This window comes from Bos indicus x Bos taurus, chromosome 10 (assembly GCF_003369695.1).
Source record: "Bos indicus x Bos taurus breed Angus x Brahman F1 hybrid chromosome 10, Bos_hybrid_MaternalHap_v2.0, whole genome shotgun sequence".
Taxonomy (NCBI): domain Eukaryota; kingdom Metazoa; phylum Chordata; class Mammalia; order Artiodactyla; family Bovidae; genus Bos; species Bos indicus x Bos taurus.
Window position 1 is genome coordinate 81,056,336 of NC_040085.1, and position 23,083 is coordinate 81,079,418.

A 23,083-nucleotide genomic window follows, 5' to 3' on the forward strand; every position below is an offset into this window, starting at 1 on the left:
AGGAAATCAGTCCTGAATATTCATTGGAAGGACTGATGCTGAAGCTGAAACTCCAATCCTTTGGCCACTTGATGTGAAGAGCTGACGCATCTGAAAAGACCCTGATGCTGGGAAAGACTGAAGGCGGGAAGAGAAGGGGATGACAGAGGATGAGATTGGTTGGATGGCATCACCAGCTCAATGGACATGAGTTTGAGCAAACTCCGGGAGATGGTAAAGAACAGGGAAGCCTGGCAGTCTGTAGTCCATGGGGTTGCAGAGTGGGACACAACTGAGCGACTGAACAGCAAAGCAACAAGACTAGTACCTCCAGTAACTGTTGCAAGAGGGGATAAAAGGTATCTCAGCGCAGTGTGCACATTGCTATAAAAAGGAAAAGAGAAACAAGATAGCCTGAGCCAGTGAGGTGAGTCAGAGTGGGGACAAAATAGTGGGGAGCCAGGAGATGGGGGAATGAGAAGCCAAGAGGATCTTCAGGACACCCTAGTCACCTCTCTTTCTTTGTTTCTTCCAGTTCATCCATCAGTTACTGTTCCCCAAGATAGACTCCTCTTGGTGGGAATTTCAGGGAGATTTCAAGGAAGTGGGAAAAGTCATTTTTAACTCCTTAGGATCTACAGATTTCTAAAAGACTCAGAAGGAATGTTAGGGGTCCTCTAGTTCCTCAGGGAACTAGGAACCGGGCTTCACAGCAGGAGGTGAGCAGCAGGGTGAGCTAGTGAAGTTTCATCAGTTTTTACTGCCGCTCCCCATCACTCCCATTACTGCCTGAGCTCCACCTCACTCCCATCACTCCCTGTCCGTGGAAAAATCATCTTCCATGAAACTGGTCCCTGGTGCCAAAAAGGCTGGGGATGGCTGATCTAGTACAACCCACTTCAGATGAAGAAATTCATGCCCAGAGGGGTCTTGGCCAGGGTGACACATAAATTAGTTGACACATGCAAACTGACACTAGCAAGCAAAGCTCAGACACTATCATTAGTGGGAGAGAAAATAAAATGTAAACACAAACTCCTTGACCATTAAATCCACTGAATACTAACAATGCCTTAAATATTCCATGGAATGAGCCAGAGTATAAATAAATAAAATGTAATAACACTCTCTTACATTTCATAGAACGTCTATTAACTCACCTGACCCTCTAATGATCCTTGAGGAGAATAAGTAAAATTTACCATTTTAAAAAGAGAAGCATCAACATCAGGAAGGTTAAATCACTTTTTCAAGATCACTCAGCTGAGGGCTTCCCTGGTGACCCAGTGGTATAGAATCCGCCTGCCAATTCAGGAGACACGGGTTCGATCCCCGGTTCGGAAAGACCTCATATGCCATGGAGCAACAAAGCCTGTGTGCTACAACTCCTGAGCCTGCGCTGCAGAGCCCAGGCGCCGCAACTCCTGAGCCTGCGCTGCAGAGCCCAGGCACCGCAACTACTGAGCCCACGCGCTACAACTACTGAAACCCATGCACTCCAGAGCCTGTGCTCTGAGACAAGCCCGCACACCAACACGAGAGAGCAGCCCACACTCACTGCAACTAGAGAAAACCCCGCACAGCAACGAAGCCCCAGTATGGCCAAAAATCAACAAATAAATAAAGATTTTTAAAAAAATCATTCGGCTAGTAGGTGGCAGAGGTGGATTTGAACCCAGGTCTCTGACCTCATTTACTGAAACAGAGAATCTGGAAGTTCGAGGGCACCTCAGAGATCATCTACTGGAGGGATGGTTTCACCAACAAAGCGTAGCAGGATTCCATGAAATGGGCCTTGAGTACCAACTTAAGCCTCAGACAAAAGCCAGTTCCCAGTCAGTTTGGTGATTAAGCCCTGCTTCTGCAGAACACTAGTATTATTGAAAGCTGGATGAGGGGGTCCACCTTGACAAATTAAATTATGACCAACTTTTTCCATTGCACACACAGTATATGTATTAATGGGTGCCATTTTCTCCTTTTTTGCTATAGGGAAAGAAAAATAAACAAAGAATATTCATGCAGAGTATTCATGGAAAAGCCTGGAAACAGCTGACCCTGTTTAGACCGTGCATTTTATTTTTTTTTTAATGTTTCAGACACCTGGGCTCCTAGATGTGCCTCTGCGGTGTCCATCATTTCTGCTAGTAAAACTGCTGCCGGCTCCAATGATGGGACCACATACATCAGTGTGGCGGTGTTCCTCCACCCCAGCTGTTCCCGAGAATCACCTGGAGAGTTTTAAAAACAGATGATGTCTGGACCTGCTCTCCAGAGATTCTGATGACCTCGTTGGAGTGAGGGTGGGTCCAGAGCTTCTTTTTTTTTTTAAAAAAAGACTTCCAGATGATCCTAAGATGTAGCCAGGATTGAGAACCATAGTATATAGTGCTCTGCAAAGGGTACTGTGGCATCCAGATGCCCTGCAAGTTTGATAAACCACAACTTTAAGGATTTACCCTTTAAATGTTAACCCATTAAAATACTGTTTGGCCAATGCATCATTTTATAAAATTTTGAATTAGAAGCCAGAAATGTTTTAAGCCCAGGTAGGTTAAAAACCTGGAGAAGGAAATGGCAACCCACTCCAGTGTTCTTGCCTGGAGAATCCCATGGACGGAGAAGCCTGGTAGGCTGCAGTCCATGGGGTCGCACAGAGTCGGACACGACTGAAGCAACTTAGCAGCAGCAGGTTAAAAACTGGGAAACTTCACGGAAAGATTCAGATTTTCTGCTCTTCTGGGAAGCAGTTAAGATCTAGTCGAATTGGACCCACATTCCCAAATTCAAAAATCTGCAGGAGCTGAGCAGTAGGTCCCATCTTTTCATGGGATTTTCCAGGCCCCTCTCCCACCAGCCTCCTCTATACAGTCTGTTCTCTCTGTGACCCTGAGGCCAAGTGTCCTGTGAAGTTTGTTGTGGTCCCTGTGCTGCAGCTTTTCCTCCAGATTATCTGCATCAGCTGCCTGGCTTCTGTAGGCACTTGTGTTTGCAGCCCCTCTAAGGAAGGGTTTTGTCCTCTTTCATTGAGTCTTAAGCATCAGTGCACTTACAAATCAATAAGGAGTGTGTTAAAAATACAGATTCTCCAAGATGACACTGCCCCCCTCCCCCAGAGACTCTGACTCTGTAAGGGTGGATTGGGGCCTGGGAATGGACATTTTTCACATTTACCTAACCTCTGGTCCACACTTAGAGAAACACTGACCTAGCGTGCCAAGGGCACTGGCACTTAGAACGAATGGGTTCTTTCAATAGGAAATATCTTTTAATTTTCAGAATGAACATGATCTAAAAGTAGCATCCAGAAAAGAGATGCTAAAATATCAAGTTCTCTCTTTGCTCATGAATTCTGGTTTGGCTGGTTGTCTCAGCGCCAGACCTTGGATAAAAACAAGAGTCTCTTGCCAGACACAGATAATTACAAGCCAGAAGTTAAAACAACACCTACACTGGTAAATCTTGATAACAAGGATGACAAAAGAACTGAAAAAGATGTGTGGATCCCCACCACGTGGGTCAGAGAAAGCCTCCACCCACCTCCCATAGCAAAATCCTAGGGAATATAAAGGAATAAAATATATATGAGTCTTGTCTTCACTCCCCAGCAGAGATCTGCTGAATCATCCCAGACGTATATATACTGGGTAGGCCAAAAGTTCATCTGTAACATCTTCTGGAAACACCCGAATGAAATTTTTGGCCAACCCAATAGAATTGTTTCAGCTGAAAGGGAGTTTAGAGGTTAACTTTACTGATGAGGAAACTGAGGGTCAGAGACGTGATTTGCTCACTTCTACACAGTGTAGCTGCTTAACCTGCTTGGGATTCTTCAGCAGATAAAGAAAACACTTCCAGGAGAATGTCTGTGGCTATATGAATCTCCCAGTCATAAAAATAGGCAGAGCTAAGAAAGAAAACACCCAGTGATCCCTCTATGCAATGTGTCACCAGGGTTACAGGTTCCTATGCCTACCTGCTTGGTCCAAAATGTGATTCATTCATGTGTGTGTGTATGTGTGTGTGTGTGGTAGTCACTCAATTATGTCCAATTCTTTGTGATCCATGGACTGTAGCCCACCAGGCTCCTCTGTCCATGCGATTTCCCAGGCAAGAATACTGGAGTGGGTTGCCATTTCCTTTTCTGGGGATCTTTCCGACCCAGGGATGGAACCTGGGTCTCCTGCCTTACAGGCAGATTCTTTACTGTCTGAGCCTCCAGGGAAGCCCAATTCATTCATATTATAAACCAAACTTCTCTTGGAGCCTAAAGGTTAAAGGTAGGACTTTATATGTATTTTTACAGTTTGCATTAGTGCTTAACAGCATGCATTCTGTAGACAGAATGTCTAGGTTACAGCCCTGGTTCTTTAGGGCTGTAGCACTTAACTGAGGCACGTTATAGTCTTCTCATCTGGAAAATAGGGAAATCAAGGTACCCATCTGACAGGCAGAGCCAGAGAACGGTCTTATCCTCTTTGCTCTCACCTTGGTGCCCTTTCTGTGCCTCTGGTGGTTACTCCTTCTTCCACTTTGCCCTCCAGGCACCTCTGTCTGCTTGCCCCAACTCCTGCTGCCACTTTCCTCTGAGAGCCTGTCCCACTGGGTACCGGAAGGGGCTGGGAATGATGAGATGTGGAAGGGATGGAATCCCATCAGTCCAGCAGCCAGGGCTCTGGCACTCAGACCCCAGCCCACCCTCGTGAGTTCTAGACACGCTTCCCTCTCCCCAGGCCTTGGAGGGTGGCTCTGCTCCCTCTCGGCATCTGTTAGACGTTTGCATCTGCCCACTGCCTTCTTTATAATTAGCGTGCGTTGCGCGTCTGCCTCTCTGGGGCTGGCTCAGCACCTGACCAGCTGCAGGGCGGGCCGGGCCTGCGTCTGCTCAGCCTCTGTGTCACCTCCACCAGCTGCACAGTCTGGGCCTGCTTCCTGTTTGCACCTGCAAGCCTCGCTGGCATCGCTCGGGTCCCATGGGGCCCCAGATCCTCCATGATATCCCAAGTAGTCTCCTGCTCACTGTGCCAGGTTTCCTCCCGGCCTGATCACAGCTCCGTGGCCCCAGGGCCAGGGCCACCCTCACCTACTACAGTTTCAAGGAAGGTCCTGCTGCTGCAGCCCAGAGCTGCCCAGCATCCTGTGCCGCCCTGTCCTGGAGGATCCCAGGGCTGTCCACTAATTGTGCTCTGAGTCTTTGCACACACGTTCACCCGCACCTGTGTGCCCTTGCGTCTCTCTGGCTCATTCGTTCTCAGCTTGGGATTCCAGGCTGGGAGGGCCCGGGTGACTCAGAATTCCTCCTCCCTGGGACTCCTCCTCCTGACCCGGATCCTTAAGGTCCCAGTCCTTCTCTCCCGCCCTGGACTTTCCTCACACCTCTCCTGCAGGTCTCAGCTTTCCACCCTCCTCCCACGTTTGGCCACCACCTCCTGCCTTTGTGGGTGCCCAGGGTGCTGGGGGTTTATCCAGGCATTCAGCTGCTGGTACTGCTGGGAACCACAAGGCCCTGGGAGACCAGGAGTCACCCAGCCTGGAGGACCCCGGGCAGGGAGCACCTCCTTCTCCGGCCTCTGCCCCACACGGGAGCTACCTCCCAAGGCAGCCACAGGAAACCAGAGTGGGAGCCCCTCGCCAGTAACCACAGGCTCCTGGGCCTGGCATGGGCAAGCTCCCAGCGAGGCCTTCCACACCTTCTTCCAGAGCTGGTGCACCCCTGGGCTGCCCACTCCTCCTTCTTTCTATCCAAGTGCCCCAGCGGACCACCCTCACATGGCCGCACCATCCCACTCTCCCACCCCCACTCCTGACATGGCCCCCTCCCAGGTGAGCCTCGGCTACCTCGAGGTAGCCTGGCCGTTGAGGACACCTGCTGGTAGGAAAAGCAAACAGACCTGCTCCAGAGCCCCCAGGCCTGTGAGTGGACTCACATTCCTCCTTCCCGGGCTGTCAGTTTCTCAGCATCTGCCAAATCTCTCTCTCTTGTATTGAGGTTTTTTAAATCCCCGTTCAGTAAACACACATGACTTCCACACGTGTACAAACACACACACAGACGGCTCACCCAGGAGCCTCCCGGCTTCTCGGCACAGACAGGAGCCTCCTGGGAAAACACGCTCCCAGACACATGTCCTCTGTGCACCCACGGCCACACCTCCCACCCTCTCTTCCCCTGACACGCAGACACAAAAGGGCTGCCAGCAGCCATCTACATGTCCAGAGCCATATCCTCGCTTTCCCCCACGTCCACGGGCCCGGAGGATGCCCATGTTGTGCACACGAGTCCGTCTATGGGACAAAACCGGACAATGCATCGCTGTCAAGCACACAGCCGTGTGAACATAGGTGTGTCCCCCATCCCCCCACGCACACAGCTCACGTGGTCGCATGCGTGGCGTGGACCGAGGGCCTAAGCAATCAGAGGCTGCCTCTTGCTTGGGCTTCAAGAAGCTGGACAAGACATGAACTGGGAGCAGGTATACGCTTCTTTCCCAGAACTGGAAAAATGGAACGTGAGACGTGTCACAATGAGGTGTATACAGCAGGGAGGAGACCAAGGTTTCTAGCCTCTTGGAACCCTGCGGGCTCTCTTAGAAGAGCACCCAGCCCTGCCCCTCTACAGCTCCGCACGCTTCCAGTTACCTGTCTGACCACACATGCCACAGCACAAAAACGGGACACTGTCACTCCAAATTAAAATCCCTCAGCGATGTGATGTGAGTTTCGCTACGCCGCTCAACTCCAGGGCTCCTGGCCTCCCAGCGGCACTGGGCTCTGAGCAGAATGGCTCTGTCTCCCCCTCCTCACCCACCCAGCCCCAACTGCGCATCGCACCTCGTGTGTCCCCCAATCCCTGGTGCGGGGCATAGCTGAGGCACCCTGCCCTGTGGTCATCGCTAGGCAACCCCCGTCCTCTGTGGAGCTCCCCACCCCAGCTCAGACCCTCCAGAGCAGACACCCCCAGCGGGGAATCTGGACTTACTGTGCTCCTCCAGCCCCTGGATCATGTCGAATTTATAGATTTCTTTGGCATAATACTCCGACTCGGTGTTTGCTTGCGTGCAGACGTCTCCCCTCTCCCCATGCACCTCCTCCAGTAGCTCTCGGGTGCTGTTGTAAAGATCCAGGACCTGGATGGGGACACTGGCCAACCCGGATGGATCGGGGGGACTGGTGAGCCTGAGTTTGCTCAAGATCTGTCCCCTAATGGCTTCCACCCGCTTCCTCTTGATGTGGTTGAAGTCCAAGGTGGTGCAAGTGGACATGGAGAGGCTGACCGTGGCAAAGTTCAGCAGGGCCAGGACCACCAGAGCCCTCTGCAAGTGCATCTTCAGGCGGGGGCCGGGGAGAAAGGCCGCAAGGCCTGGCAGGAGGAGACCCCGGCAGTCGTGCAGAAGGAGGGAGGAAAACCAGGCGGCCTCCCTAGATCCCGAAGACTGAGGCTTGGCAAGAAGGTGCATGAACTCACTGCACTGCGAGAGCTTCAGGACTTCCAGGAAGCGCTGGCAACCCTGAGCGCGAAGAAGCCGACTGTGTGCCGTGAAGCTCTGGGTTTCTTCTCCATGTGTCTAAACAGGTTCTGCTGGGCTCTGACTTCTAGCAGGCCAGGTGGAGGGCAAAGCAGAGGGCTGGGAGGGGTGGCAAGGCAGCTGGGAGTGGGAAGGGAGCTGGAGTTTTTCCTTAGGTAAAAATAAATAGAGCGGATATCTGATATTGCCAAACGCCGCTTGGCGATGGGGAGAAAGTGGGTAATTTTAAAGAAGGAGCAGAAGGACCATGGCTGGGTCCCCAAATCAAAATCCTTGCCTTGCCCTGAAGGAGAGTAAGAAAAGAGGATGGAAAAGAAAAGAGAAAAAAATTATTAAAAAATAAAAATCACCAGTGAGTAGGTGGGGAGAGGCAGGGCTAGGCGGCTGCTGGCCCAGCTCAAGGTGGGGCGCAGCGCAACACACACTTGTCTCTCAGGCACACCATTCATGCTTTCTCTTTTGTTTACACTTCCTCGGGGGGGCTTTCTAAATGACTTTGTTCACGCTGCCTCTCATCTTCATTGGCTGGGATGTGGGCTTATGTTTGCAATTGGAAGGCAGGGGGGGTACAGCCCCTGGAGAGCATCCCCAGTTAATCCACTTGGACGCCCAGGTCACCAGCACCTCGTCTTCTCCCTCGGCCTCTGCTTCTGTTCCCTGATTCTCTTTAAAAAAATAAAAAAAAAAGAAAAGACAAATAAAATAGAAGCCAGTTCACTGCACGCCTCCTCCGGAAAGCTGTTATTCCTTCTTTCTCAGGCTTCTTCCCCTATCTCTCGCCTCTCTTGCTCATGCCCTTGGACTTGGCTTTCGGATTCCCTCCCTTTCTCTCCCTCCAGCTTCTCTCTGCCTCTCCCTCTCGCTCAAGCTCCTCTCCCCCTCTCTCTCTCTCGCACACACTCACATGCACACACACTGCTTTCTCTATTTCTCTCTGCTGAAATTTTATACCTCCCTCCCATGACGTTTCTGGCCCCGGGGCGGGGGGGCGGGGGTGGGTGGTGAGCGGCGAGGAGGGGGCGAAGAGAGGTGGAGAGTGGAGTGGGTGGGGGGAGGGACCCGAGCACCACGCAGGCTCCTTTGCTGCACGATTTTAATGTTTTAAACAGGCACAGGAAAAGCCGAGCCCATTTGAAAAATACTTTGCGAGTCCCTCTCGATCGACGTGGTAACTGAACTTTTTCTCTCCTCCCCCCTACCCCCCCGCCCCTTGGAGTTACTCCGGCTACACGTTGACTGTTTTTCTGGAAAGTTACGGCCGATGAATCCCCTCCCCTCCTTCTCCCCCAACTCCTTCGCCCTCTCGCCAGCTGTCAGTCGGTCCTCTCCTCTCAGCTCCCTCCTAGACGCTCCCCCCTACCCCAGTCCCCCGTCCCCCGGCCTGGCAGGACCCTGGGCATGGGCCTGGGCACGGCTGCCGTGCCCACCCCTCGGGGCTGGGGTGGGAGAGGTTGACGCCCGGCCTCGGAACAGGATTGGAGTTAGGTTCAGCCCCGCAGCTATCCTGGCCCCGACTCTTCATTGACAAGACTGTGCAGTCGGGTGGCTCCCGGAAGCTTGGAGATGCTCCAGGGGCCTTGAAAAAGGGGTGGCGTTTTCCGGCAGACCGAGGGTGCCCCCTGGCGAGGCGAGACCGCCAGTGACAGAGGCTCGGTGGGTCGGAGCCGCGAAGGTCTGGAGGGCTGGATGGGGGGAGGCTGGATGCGGGGAGGCTGGATGGGAGGGACCTTGAGGGGGGAGGGGAGGGAGGAGCTGGAGGGCTGGGGGGGTGCGGGGGGAGCTGGAGGGCGGGGGCAGCTGAAGAGAGGGCTGGTGGGGGGGTGGTTAGGGGCTGGTTGAGGGGAGTCTGCGGGGGTGGTTGGGGAGGTGTGTCATGCCGGGAACCTGGGGAGAAGGGCTCGAAAGAGGGCGAGGAGAAACAAGACGGGGTGCCCTGGGGAACAGCCTCTCTCTCTCTCTCCGGGCCCCACGTGCGCACACGGGCACCTCTCCCTTCCCCGAGCCCCGCTCCGCCGTCGCTCTCGCAGAAATGTCCTCCAGATGTGCGCGGCCTCCCTCCCCGGCCGAGGGTTCCGCGGGGAGCTGCGCCAGCCAGCGCGGAGTCAGCAGTTGGCCCGAGCCCATTTCCCAGATGGGTGAGGGGAGGGTTTTTTTGTTTTTTTTTTTCTCCTCCGCCTTCGTTCCTTCTCTCAGCCTAAGTTTCTAGGTCTTTTCTCACCAAAAGTTTCGGGAGGGCAAACCACAATGCCAGCGCCCTTTCCACCCCACTGCCCGCTCACCCCCGACCACCCCACCCCGCTCCGACACGGGATAATCTCCGAATTGATGGCTTTCCAGGGAATCGGTGCTGCTCCCCGCCATCCCATCCCACTCCGCCCCAGCCTGCCTGACCCTGGATCCTAGGACATTAACGGAAAGAACGTTCTCTGCATCCCCAGGGCTGTGGTTGATCAGCTTAAGTTGAGGAAATGAAGACACAGACCTGTTTAAGAGGCTTCACTGCTTGTGAGGGGTGGAGGTGATATTTAACACGGGCTCTCTGGTTTGGGAAGACATTATTTTTATTTGCATAAGAAATGAGGGATCCTAGGTGTATGGCACCCTACTCCAGTATTCTTGCCTGGAAAATCCCATGGACGGAGGAGCCTGGTAGGCTGCAGTCCATGGGGTCGTGAAGAGTCGGACACGACTGAGCGACTTCACTTTCACTTTTCACTTTCATGCATTGGAGAAGGAAATGGCAACCCACTCCAGTGTTCTTGCCTGGAGAAGCCCAGGGACCGGGGAGCCTGATGGGCTGCGGAGTCGGACACGACTGAAGCAACTTAGCAGCAGCAGCAGCAGGTGTAAAAAGGTTAAAGTAACTTGCGTTTGAATTACTTTTAGGTCATATAATCAGGGGGAGTCAACACTGAGATTGGGACACAGGAAGTCTGTTGCCAGCATCTATTCACTTAAATGTGCTGTGCTTAGTCGCTCAGTCCTTTCCAACTCCTTGTGACCCCGTGGACTGTAGCCCACCAGGCTCCTCTGTCTATGGGGATTCTCCAGGCAAGAATACTGGAGTGGGCTGCCATGCCCTCCTCCAGTGCACTTAAATATTATGCTCTATTTCCTCTGGAATTCAGCTATCATTTGAAAAATATTTTTGACACTTACTATATGCCAGGCACTGTTCTAGGCTCTGTGGAGGCAGCAGTGAAAAAAACCAACCAAATCATTCCCTTAAGGACTTTACATTCTAGAAGTGGAGGTAGAACCATGGGGAAGGCAATAACTGATTTAACATATGTAAATAATGTGGTGTGATAAAAGGTAAGTGCCATGGTGGAAAATAAACCAGAGAAGACAGAGTGCCCAGGTTAAGGGGCTGTTGCAATTTAAAATCAGAGAAGGCCTTACTGAGACCTTTAAGTAAATACTTGCAAAATGGGAGGGAAAATTATTAAAGTTATATCCTTCTGGATACCACCTCTACCAATCAGAGTCCACAGGGCAGGGCTCTGACACGTGTATTTTCAACACACTTCACTGGTGATTCAGGTGCTCAGCAAGGTTTGGAAGCCACTATTCCAGGGCTTTTTTCTGCCCAGAGTGAGCATCTTTTGCTTTCAGGAATTTGGGGAAGAAGTGGGAGTGAAGGTTTGGAAACTGGTGGTGGTGATGTGGCTATAAAAAGTGGAAAGAAAATAGAAATGGAGTCAGTATTGCTAAAAGAGCTCTCTAAAATGGAACCAGAAGGCCATTAAGGAAGTATGAATTATGTGAGTCTCAGCCTGAGTAAAACCTAACCTTCTGTCCACTCACTGTCCTAATGAAGGCATCCAGAAGATCTGCCAGAAATTCAAGATACTTATCAGACCCCTATCTTATAATAACTTGTGACAGCCTGTTTACTTATCACTTGTTTTTTGGTTGCTCAGTTCTGTCCGACTCTTTGCGACCCCATGGACTAAAGCACACCAGGCTTCCCTGTCCTTCACTATCTCCTGGAGCTTGCTCAAACTCATGTCTATTGAGTCGGTAATGCCATCCAACCATCTCAACCTCTGTTGGCCCCTTTTCCTCCTGCCCTCAATCTTTCCCAGCATCAGGGTCTTTTCCAATGAATCGGTTCTTTGCATCAGACCCTTACTCTAAAACAATTCTTGATTCCTTAAAGACAAATATTTCCTTTCTAGCATCAGAGAACAGCGTCATGGCCTTTGCCTTTGTAATCTCCTTTCCCTTCCTCTTTCCTGGAACACTCTTGATTTTACCAGAATCTGTGTCTCCCGAATTGCAATTTTCAGACCCCTACCCCCTCAATAAAGCTCTTTATTATTTGCAGCCTCCATATTGATTACAGTTTGACAGCAATTAAAAGAAATGGGAAAATCCTAAGATTAATCCCTTCTTCCTCATCTGGCACCAAGGAAGAAGGGAACAAGGGCTTCGCTGGAGCCTATATTTCATCCATCTTAGATCTTTGGCAGTGAATGTTTATTCAGGTTAAAATCTAACAGGGTATTACTCTCACTGAGAATCAGAACTCATGAGTAAAAGGTTTTAGGGGTAATCTCTAAGAGTCACTACAAGGGAGGAAGCTGAGAAAGTTCTGCAGGGCTACACAGGTAGTATCTGCCAAGCTAGTATGAGGTTTCAACTCTTCTGACATCCAGGCATTACTGTTGTTGTCACGGGCATGCTAGCACATAGCCCTACCCAGTAAACGTGTGGATAAATGGTTGGACCTAATCATTTATTAGGGATTGAAGAAATCCTACATTCCAGTTTTAGGGTTGGTAATCCCTCTTACACATCTTTGCTTTTGAGAAGCCATCTAAAGCCTTACCCCTAGGATGATGCTGGGGACACTTCACTTTCAGGGCCATGAACTCAAGTTCTGGGGTCCCAGCTGGGAGTCCCCAGTACCAAGGATTGGTCAGTGTTATTGACGTAGGGAACCTTACATGTAGAGTCAATGAAGACTTGATAGTCCCATTAGGCTGGGAATTTGGGGACCATCTTCCTCTACTGGCCCAGGAGACTGGCTGGCACCCAGTCAGTCTCAATACACGCCAGAGAAAAACACCAGTAAGACCTGGTGTCAGAAAAGCATGTGGCTCTGCTGCTTAATACTCAGGTGATTTTCCTCAAGGTACTGTTCTGTACCTCACTGTCTTCAATTGTTGGATAGAAATACTACTTTTGCTCACTTCATGGGGGCTTGGAGGGGTTATTTGTACTTTTGAAAGTTATATTTGATGTGTTGGTTCAACTGCTCTGTCAACTTCTTGAAGGCAGAAATTAAGTATATTGCACTTTTCATTGTAAACCATTTATTAGCACCTGACCCTCAGGGTGTCCATCCAATGGAGACAGTATAACTTATCTTGTCTCCTACAAAGTTGTTATGCATTTTCCATGCGCTAATAACTGTGAAGTTCCTCTGTACATTGACAAGAGCTATACACATGAAAAGGATGAGAATAGTTACTACTATTAATAATAGTGCTTTGCACTTTACAACTTACCTATTTGAACAGATCTACACAGATGTAGGCCCTGATGCTGGGAAAGATTGAAGGCGGGAGGAGAAGGGGACGACAGAGGATGAGATGGTTGGATGGAATCACCGACTCAGTGGACATGAGTCTGAGTAAACTCTGGGAATTGGTGATGGACAGGGAGGCCTGGTGTGCTGTGCAGTCCATGGGGTTGCAAAGAGTAGGACATGACTGAATGACTGAACTGAACAGAGGTAGGCAGTTTCTAAAGACTAAAACTTTTCACTGTCCCACAGGAGCACCCTCATAAGGATTTAATATGTGGAGATTCCTTCCAAATGTCAGAAAAGGTAGGTTTAGGAAAGATTTGGTTTAAATTTGAGGATGGCACTTGCACTCCAGGAAACACTGAAGCGGACCCTTTAAGTCCTAGAATGAAAGGGCGGAGCCGTCGTCAGGGACGCGACTGAGCGTCTGGGTTTCCAGGAAGTGACGTCAGGCAGCCGCAGAGATGGAGGACTTGCTGGACCTAGGCGAGGAGCGGCGTCGCGGCCCGGCCACCTCCGTGAGGACCGACTCGGGGCGGGGATCGGGGCCAAGAATTAGCGGGTGGGGAGGGGCGACCCCGCCGGCCCTGGCTTTCCTGAGCCGCCTCGGCCCAGCCTGTCCCTGGCGCCAGGAGCCAGCAGGCTCTGAGCCTTGCGGGGGTGAGGCCGGCGAGGAGGCGGCCTCCCTCGCTCCGCCCCTGGGGCAGCGGTGAGCTCCAATGCTGGCCTAGGGTTTGCTTTCTTTAAAATTCTCAAAGACTGGAAAACAGATCCTTCCCCTGCCGGCCTGTGAGAACGGTGGGAAATTTCCCAGTTTCTCTCCGCTTTCTGGAGCTCCAACTTGCCAACTTCCCAAGGATGGACAGATAGATCTGAGAGTGACTGGAGGGGCCCTGGCGAGGGTCACACTTGCACTCATGCTAGAGCTTTTTCCCTTGACCATGTCATGCCTGGAGTTGAAGTAAAAAACGTACTGTTTTCGGAGTGGAAGGAGGGAAAGGGGTTAGGGAGGGCCTTTCTTTCAACTCATCCCCAGGGGAGGTGGGCGTTACCTCATTTTTAAAGATCGAGGGCGTGGTCGGAAGCGAGATGGGGAGCCCAGAGGTCAGAGGGAGTGTAAAGCTGTTGCATGGGTTGCATCGATTTCCTTATCTCTAGAATGGAGATTTATGTCTCCTTCAAGGAGGTGAAGATGAAATGAGATGTGCCTGGAAAGCATTTAACACAGTAACTGGCATATGCTGACTTTTTAGAAGAGGTTAGCGGCTGTTGCTTCTGAGGTCGTGATTTACCCAAGGTTATAGCCCGGTGTCGGGAAGATCCCCTGGAGGAGGGCATGGCAACCCACTCCAGAATTCTTGCCTGGAGAATCCCATGGACAGAGGAGCCTGAATGGCTACAGTCCATAGGGTCTCAAAGAGTCTGACACAACTGAAGCGGCTTAGCACGTATATATATATAGATAACTGAGCTAGATTCAAGACCCAAGTTCAGTGTGTGTGTGTCTTAATTCCATCATGGGCTCACCAAGCCTTTTTACCTTTAAAATTACTGAAGATCAGAGTCACTAAAAGATTGGCCCACAAGTCTTTAGTTTCTGCTGTGGAATCTCTACATGTCTTGAAGTGCCCTAATAACATCAGATAGCCTCAAATTGCTAGAGAGGAGATATGAGGAATGGGAGCAAATTGTTCTAGAAAGAAGCAGGTTGCTTGACTGACCAAGGAGAATATTATGTCATCAGGCCTTTCTTGATATGTGTATTTTTTAGTGCCGGGAGAAAATGAGTGTAGTTACTCATTTATTCTTTCAACAAATATTTACTGAGCTCCTTCTGTGTATCAGGCATTGATTGTCCTAGGTGTTAGAAATATAACAGTGAAAAGAAAAACTAAGTCCCTGCCCTCATGGGGCTTCTGTTTCAGTGGAGGAAGATGGGCAATAAAGAGACCATACATTTAAAATATATAAAACCAGGTAGTAATGTAGTTTCCCTACCAGTCATTCCTATGGATTTATACAGGGTCTTCCAAAAGTTTAAAACCTTAAAATCCTTGCCAAATATACTAGAGAAACCATCTATAAACAGTAGAGACAAGATCCTTGAAGTTTTGTTTGACCACAATCACTCCGTGTAATATGCCATATTCAGATACCCAATACATGGAAAAGGGCAGCCACAGGTGAAGGAATAGAATTGTCTACCTTGGGAAGAAAATGAGCTGCTTATTGTCCAAAATATTGTTTCTGTCATTCCTGAAATCTAAATGATTGATTAGAATTTCATGTGTAAACACTACATGAGGGTTTTTATGCAGCTCTCATGTAACTTCTCTCAATTTATTGATGCAGTCAGTTCTTAGAACATCTTAGAACTGAAATTCCAGCAGGGCACAGAAAAAGCCTTCAGAATTTGAAGGCAGAAGATTTTGCTCTTATGTTTATCTGCCACTTTATTGCTTTCCCGGGTCTCAATTACATCATTTGTAAAATGGCCTCAGTCCCAGTCCCTATTATTGTGAAATCAAATGAAGCTACATCAGATGAGATCTAAAAATGCTTACAGTAATGCTGTATTTTTTTAAAGAGCAAAAAAAGAAAAATATAAACATTTCAACACCCTCCAGTCTGCCCAAATAATGTTTGTATGTGCTGGGAGGCATTGGAGACACAGATGGAGCCCTCCACCCTAGGAGGGCTTTGGGAAACACCTGCAAATGGTTCCTTTGATGACTCAGAATTTGAAGTGTTCTGATTCCCAAAGCTGATGTCTCAAAAAATTCTTGTAAGAGCTTTCCTTTAATGTCTGTAAGTACAAATCCAATTAGCATATACGTCAAAGGAAATGCTATCTGTATTTCTCTGGTTTCAGTTTCCATGGAATTTCTTCCCCCACCAAGCCTTTTTGATAACTATTTTCATGCCAAGCTGCAGCTTTGAAATTAGGCCCTCCTGAAATCCCACATCGGGACATGGGAGCCTTGACCATACTCTGCGTGAGCTGTGGCATGAGCTGCCTGTCCATTCTAGAGGAAGTTCTAGGTGCATTTCTTTGGGTAGAATAGTTCTATGGCCATTAAAAGAAAACATTGTGATCAACGCATGAATTTCCTATTACCATATAGAACTGACTTGGGGCACTTTGTTTGAAGGGTTTGGAGTATTTTCTAAGTGATCAACACATGGGTTTCTTGCCCTACCACATAGAACTGACTTTGGGCACTTTTGTTTGAAGGGTTTGGAACATTTTCTAAGTATGTTCGAGTTGCTCAAATCCCATCCACCCCATGTCATCAGAAACCCAGTCCTTGCTTACCTTGGCAGAAATGTCTTCCTCATAGTGGCTCAGAGACGTTTGAGTCAGCAGCACCTCTCATCTCTCCTTACAGGGGGCCAAGATGGGGCGCCGAGCTCAACAGGAGTCCACCCAAGCCGAGAATCATCTCAGTGGCAAGAATTCCTCTTTGACTCTGACTGCAGAGGTGGGTGCTAAAAAGTTTTCAGCTCTTAACAGTTGGCAGTTACTCAGTGAGCAAGGATTTGGCCTTTCATATTATTATTTTCTTTTTCTTTAATGTCAGCCTTCCTCCTATATTGATTTGGGAATTCCCTTCCCCAGCCTTTGTCCTATTAGCAAGAAATGAAAGAGTAGCTGTTTTCTTTTGATGCCAGACTAGTTTCTCTGCATTGCTTTATATTCCCAGTGAAGAAGTTTTGTACGTTAACTGAAGCAAGGGACTGGGAGCTTTCAAAATCCAGCCAAAATCCGGGTTTTTATTCCTGCCAGATAAAAGCCAGTGAGGCATGCTGGTGACGTAAAGTTGAATTACACAAGTGGACGTTTTGTTCTCAGTGGTGACCTGCGCTTTCTACAGTTTTCAGGCGGGAAGGGAACCCGTACTGGTACTGGCCTTGCTTTCTTGGAAGCTTTTCCAAGTGGCCTGGAATCGTGGGAATTTATCCAGCTTCTCCGCGGAGGGTGGGTAATCTTGATGAGCAATACTTTTGATGCCAGAGCACTATTTTTGGCAGTTTACTCAGGACTTCTTTTCACCCTCCTCTGCCCTATGTGAAGAAACTTCTGCCCTTTTCTAGAGCTGGCTTCAGGGTAATTCTCACTGTCAGCTTTTCCTCACTTCTCCAGGCTGACTTAGGGCTCGTACTTCTCAATTGCCATGGTACCTGTTTCAGGCCCTCATTTTCTGTTTATGCGTCTGGCCCACTAGAGAGTGAGTTTCTGGGCAACGTGCAACATGGCTACTCAGTTGCCCAGCTCATTAGCCTACAGTGGGTTTATGAGGGCAGCTCTGCTGGGAGGCCTGATGGACCGGGTAGGTAGGTGAGCACAGCATGCTGGGGACAAGACAGACACACTTGACTTACATATCACATAAGTAGGAATATCCTTCACTTTCATCAGAAATAAGTTCTCTACCATGCTTTCAAGCAGTCCACATGGGCCTTTCAGTTTCTCTTCTATTTTCTCACTGATTATAGAAATACGGGTACAGAGAAGCAGTTTCCCTCTCAGATAACAATTTTTTGTTGTTGTTTAGTTGCTAGATTGTGTCCAACTCTTTGCAGTCCCACGGACTGTAGCCCACCAGGCTCTTCTGTCCGTGGTGTTTCCCAGGCAAGAATACTGAAGTGGGTCGCCATTTCCTTCTCCAAGGGATGTTCTCAACCCAGGGATTGAACCAGCCTCTCCTACATTGGCAGGCAAATTCTATACCACTGAGCCACCCAGGTGACCCCAGATAACAACCATGCCAACACAGAAAAACTGGCGGCTGACTCTTGGCCTCATGGTCTGAAGTCAGTAGGGAGAGGTCGGGGAGGGACTGTGGAGGCCACAGGTAACCACACTTGGAGTAACCACTTCCTGGTCACAGCCGCTGATGTCTGGAGAGTATAGGTCCTGTACTGCCAGCTCTTCTGATTTTCCGAGAGACTCTGGCAGTCTGAAATTTTATGTAAAAGCAACATATTTTTAGAGATCAGTGACTAATTATAATAATTAAATCACTATATGGGCTCTATTAGGCCTGAGGGTTGTCAGTTTGTGACTTTGACCATAGTGCCTCCTTTATAGAGCTTATTAGATTAGCCGGAAAGTTCATTCGGATTTTTCCATAAGAGTGCATGGAAAAACTCAAATGAACTTTTTGGCCAACCCACTGTATTGTATTCTAATTGTTTATCTTCTTGGCTTCCTCAGATGTTCCCTTTTGGAAGGCGAGGGGTGTTTAAAAAAAAACAAAACAATTTTTTTTTTTTTTTTTTTTGGCCATGCTGCATTGGCATTTGGGATTTTAGTTCCCAGACCAGGGATCGAACCTGTGCCTCCTGCAGTGGAGTCGCAGAATCCAGTCACCACTGGACCGCCAAGGAAGTCCCTATCGCCTTTGTTTATCACAGTGCCTGGCACAGAGCAGGCATGCAGAGGGTGAGTGGGGTGAAGTTCATAGTGTGTGATGAGGGCCCTTGGAAGCTGAAGAAGAGCGTTACAGGGTTGGGGTGGCAGGTAGTGGGACATTGGAGGCATAGTGAAAAGGGTACAGTGGAGGGGAGACAGTGAAAGAAGAGCTACCAGACCCAAGCCTGGATCTCAAGAAGCTTGAACTGCAGTGGTGTATGTCTGTGAAGAGAAGATGAGCCAGCCAGTGACCAGGGTAACGGACGTCTGTTCTTGCCCTTTGGCCACTTCAGCCTGTGGGCCAGGGAAGATCCATCCCACACCCAGATCATCAATTCATTTATTTAACAAGTATTTATTGATGCTTACTGTGTGCCAGGCACTGTTTTAGGGGCTTGGCATATTTCAGTGAACAAGAGACAAATCCCATATAGTAATGGAACTTACATTTGCATGCTCGCTGGCAGTCACAAAGGCTAATTACAAGCCAACCCCATTGTGGAGGAGGTTATAAGGAGGAGCCACCTTAAGTGGCGAGGTGAGTGAGCCCAAGATGGGCCGAGGTGTCCTGATGGGAAGTCCTTTGTGGCCCCACCCCGGATCGGCTTCCGGGCTGGGGTCACTAGGCAGGTTTGCCCACTTGCCTTCCCCTGAGCTCAGGTGAGAGTCAGGGCTGTGAGCACCTAAGTCCAGAATAATGCACCTATCAGCATGTCAGCCTTTTTGGAATACCTACTTATTTCCACTGAGCCATGTACTCTTTTTAAAAAAAAAAACAACTCTGGGCCTTAGTATTTTTTCTGGGAAAACATGATGAAAAGTCATTCTGTTCTTTACCTACCTGGTGCCTCTGACAGCAAAATGCCAGTAAGAATTCCAGGATTCCTTCTCTCCCTGAGTTAATTGAGGTTTAAAACAGTGTGGGCAGCCTCCCTCAGGCCAGATGCACACTGTGCTGTGTGGGACTTTTTGACTGATTCTTTCTAAAATTAGATTTCTAAGACTTGTGTGTGTGCCCATTTACATTCCAGTTCTGAATATATTACTTGATATATTTATTTTTGTCCTCTCACTGAGTATATTCTAGGATGAAGCTATTCATGAAAACATAAATATGGTACCTGGGGGCTGTCAGACATACTGCAATTACTTTTTAAAAAATTTTTTTAATTTTATTTTTGGCTGCACTGGGTCTTTGCTGCCGCACACGGGCATTCTCTAGTTGCAGCGAGCAAGGGGCTGCTCTCTGGCTGTAGTGTGCGGGCTTCTCATTGCAGTGGCTTCTCCTGTTGCGGAGCACGGTCTCTGGAGCGACATGTAGGCTCAGTAGTTGTGATCCATACGCTTAGTTGCCCTGTGGCATGTGGAATCTTCCTGGAGCAGGGATTGAATTCCTGTCCCCTGCATTAGCAGGCAGATTCTTAACCACTGGACTACCAGGGAAGTCCTGGAGTTACTTTGGATCCATGTAGTAATTAGTTCCAGAGAAGGCAATGGCACCCCACTCCAGTACTCTTGCCTGGAAGATTGCATGGATGGAGGAGCCTGGTGGGCTACAGTCTATGGGGTCGCTAAGAGTCGGACACGACTGAGCGACTTCACTTTGACTTTTCACTTTCATGCATTGGAGAAGGAAATGGCAGCCCACTCCAGTGTTGTTGCCTAGAGAATCCCAGGGACGGGGGAGCCTGGTGGGCTGCCGTCTATGGGGTCGCACAGAGTCGGACATGACTGAAGTGACTTAGCAGCAGTAATTAGTTCAAACAAATGATGATTTTTTTACTTTATTAATTTTTCAAAATATTATTTATTTTGTTGCACCTGGTCTTAGCTGCAATCTTTTAGTTATGGCAAGCAAACTTTCAGCTGGGGCATGCAAGGTGTAGTTCCCTGTCCAAGGCTCACATTGGGAGTGTGAAGTCTTAGACACGAGGCCATATGAGAAATCCCAAATGATGACTTTAAAGTGAGGTGGCAGGCGGGGAACTCATACAGGAAGTCTGGCATCGGTCTGCTGAAATAGAGGGAACACAGGCTTGGCATCAGAAAGACCAGGGCTCGAGCCTGGACTCTGCTAATTGCCTGGATCTTGAACAAACCCACTAAGCTCTCTAATCCTCCGTTTCATTATCTGTCAAACAGTGGTAACAACACCACCAGGTTGATGTGAGGATTAAGTGAGATATGCGTTTAAAAGCACTTTAATAAACTTAAAGGCACAGAACAAATGTTCATTCATTCAGTGAGTGGTGAATAAGAATATTTGGACAGAGCTTTGCTCTTGTTATTGAAGGGCTGCAGAGAAGGAGGATGTGAGCCTGGTCTCTTTTAGAACTGGAAGTCTTTCCAAGGGTTGCTACTCATTTATCCACAGGCTGACGAGTAACAATATGAAGCAGGTTTTTTGCTTTCTAAATGCAGTGGGCATTCCTCCCAAAAGGTGGACAAGGACACAGGCCTCAGGGTCGGACAGCCATGGGCTGGAATCCTGTCTGTGCCACAGGTTAGCTCAGTGGCTCAGCAAGTTTCTTAACCTTTTCAAACCTCAGTTTCCTCATTGGTAAAATGTTGTCGTTCATTCGCCAAGTTGTGTCTGACTCTTTGACCCCATGGATTATAGCACACCAGGCTTCTCTGTCCTTCACCATCTCCCAGATCTTGCTCAAACTCATGTCCATAGAGTCGGTGATGCCATCCAACCATCTCATCCTCTGCCACCCTCTTTTCCTCCTGTCTTCAACCTTTCCCAGCATTAGGGTCTTTTCCAGTGAGTTGACTCTTTGCATCAGCTGCAGCATCAGTCCTTCCAATGAATATTCAGGGTTCATTTCCTTTAGGATTGACTGGTTTGATCTGCTTGCTGTGCATGGGACTCTCAAGAGTTTACTCCAGCACCATAATTCAAAAGCATCAATTCTTTGGCACTCAGCCTTCTTTATGGCCCAATTCTCACATCTGTACATTACTTGAAAAATCATATCTTTGACTATACAGACCTTTGTCGGCAAAGTGATGTCTCTGCTTTTTAATATGCTGTCTGGGTTTGTCATAGCTTTTCTTCCAAGGAGCAAGTGTGTTTTAATTTTGTGGCTGCAGTCACCATCCCCAGTGATTTTGGAGCCCAAGAAAATAAAATCTGTCTCTGATTCCACTTTTGCCCCTTCTATTTGCCATGAAGTGATGGGATCAGATGCCATGATCTTAGTTTTTTAAATGTTGAGTTTTAAGCCAGCTTTTTTACTCTCCTCTTTCACCCTCATCAAGAGGCTCTTTAGTTCCTCTTCACTTTCTGCCATTAGGGTGGTATCATCTGCATATCTGAGATTGTTGATATTTCTCCTGGCAATCTTGATTCCAGCTTGTGATTTATCCAGCCCCGCATTGCACATGATGTATTCTGCATATAAGTTAAATAAGGAAGGTGACAATATACAGCATTGACATACTTCTTTCCCAATTTTTAACCAGTTTGTTGTTTCATGTCCGGTTATAACTGTTGCTTCTTGACCTGAAAACAGGTTTCTCAGGAGGCATATAAGGTGGTCTGCTATTCCCATCTCTTTAAGAATTTTCCACAGTTTGTTGTGATCCACACAGTCAAAGGCTTTAGTGTAGTCAATGAAGCAGGAGAAGATTTTCTTTGGAATTCTCTTGCTTTTTCTGTGATCCAACAGATGTTGGCAATTTGATCTCTGGTTCCTCTGCCTTTTCTAAATCCTGCTTGAACATCTGGAAGTTCTTGGTTCGTGTGTTGCTGAAGCCTAGTGTGATGGATTTTGAGCATTACATTGCTAGCATGTGGGCTTCCCTGATAGCTCAGTTGGTAAAGAATCCACCTGCAATGCAGGAGACTCCGGTTCAGTTCCTAGGTTGGGAAGATCTGCTGGAGAAGAGATAGGCTACCAACTCCAGTATTCTGGCCTGGAGAATTCCAAAGACTACAGTCCATGGGGCCGCAAAGAGTCCGACTTGACTTGCTAGCATGTGAAATGAGTGCAATTATGTGGTAGTTTGAACATTCTTTGGCATCGCCTTTCTTTGGGATTGAATAGGATGGCCAGAAAGAAAAAACAAGATAAGCATGTGTAAAGTAAGCCCTTAACCCAGTCTGACACATAAGTGCTCATTATATTATTATCTCTCCAGAGCTTGGGTATTCTATTATTGTGCCTTAACCCTCTCTACTGAGGTTGAAAGCTGGTGGCCTTCAGGCTAGTCTTAGCCTATAGTCAAGTCTTCTTTGATCCAGACAGAGTTAAGCACTTTTTAAACTTGGGTGTTATCTTTTGTAAATTAGGAAACTTTATGTGAAAATCCAGATTTGGGGCTCCTCTTTGAAACCAGGCTGGCATTCCCCCTGGCAGCAGTTGGCCTGAGCTGATTAAGGTGCTTGCTTCCACATGGCCTGCCCTCTCCAGCTCACGCTTTCTTACTTGAATACACCTGGTCAGATTTACTCACATCTGATGTGCCTGACTCCTGTTTCCATTTGAGTTTAAAACTCCTGCTCTTTTAGGATGGATTGATTTTCCAGGTATCCTTATGTATCTATGGGTATTAAATGTGACTGCACACATCAGAAACTCAGCCGCGGGGCTTGGAGCAGACGGGAGTGGTTTTCCTCAC

General features: G+C 48.5%; 2 protein-coding genes across 6 annotated transcripts in view; one reads left to right on the forward strand and one right to left on the reverse strand.

The window, feature by feature from the left end:
• Positions 1–16,445, reverse strand: part of TGFB3 (transforming growth factor beta 3) — a 33,074-nt gene extending 16,629 nt beyond the window's left edge. Inside the window, exons 1-2 of one of the 2 annotated variants that reach the window (XM_027552492.1) lie at positions 16,358–16,445; positions 6,959–8,170 (exon numbers count right to left, since the gene is read on the reverse strand). In XM_027552492.1, the coding sequence (XP_027408293.1) occupies positions 6,959–7,436 (478 nt within the window). In that variant the 5' untranslated portion in view covers positions 7,437–8,170; positions 16,358–16,445. The remainder of the gene's footprint in view (positions 1–6,958; positions 8,171–16,357) is intronic. The other variant, XM_027552493.1, reaches the window with a different exon arrangement.
• IFT43 (intraflagellar transport 43) overlaps positions 8,868–23,083 on the forward strand; it is a 108,868-nt gene continuing 94,652 nt past the window's right edge. For 2 of the 4 annotated variants that reach the window (XM_027552494.1, XM_027552497.1), the window contains exons 1-2: positions 13,455–13,559; positions 16,431–16,523. In XM_027552494.1, the coding sequence (XP_027408295.1) occupies positions 13,506–13,559; positions 16,431–16,523 (147 nt within the window). In that variant the 5' untranslated portion in view covers positions 13,455–13,505. Of the gene's footprint in view, positions 9,178–13,290; positions 13,345–13,454; positions 13,560–16,430; positions 16,524–23,083 lie in introns of those variants that run through there. The other 2 variants (XM_027552495.1, XM_027552496.1) reach the window with 2 other exon arrangements.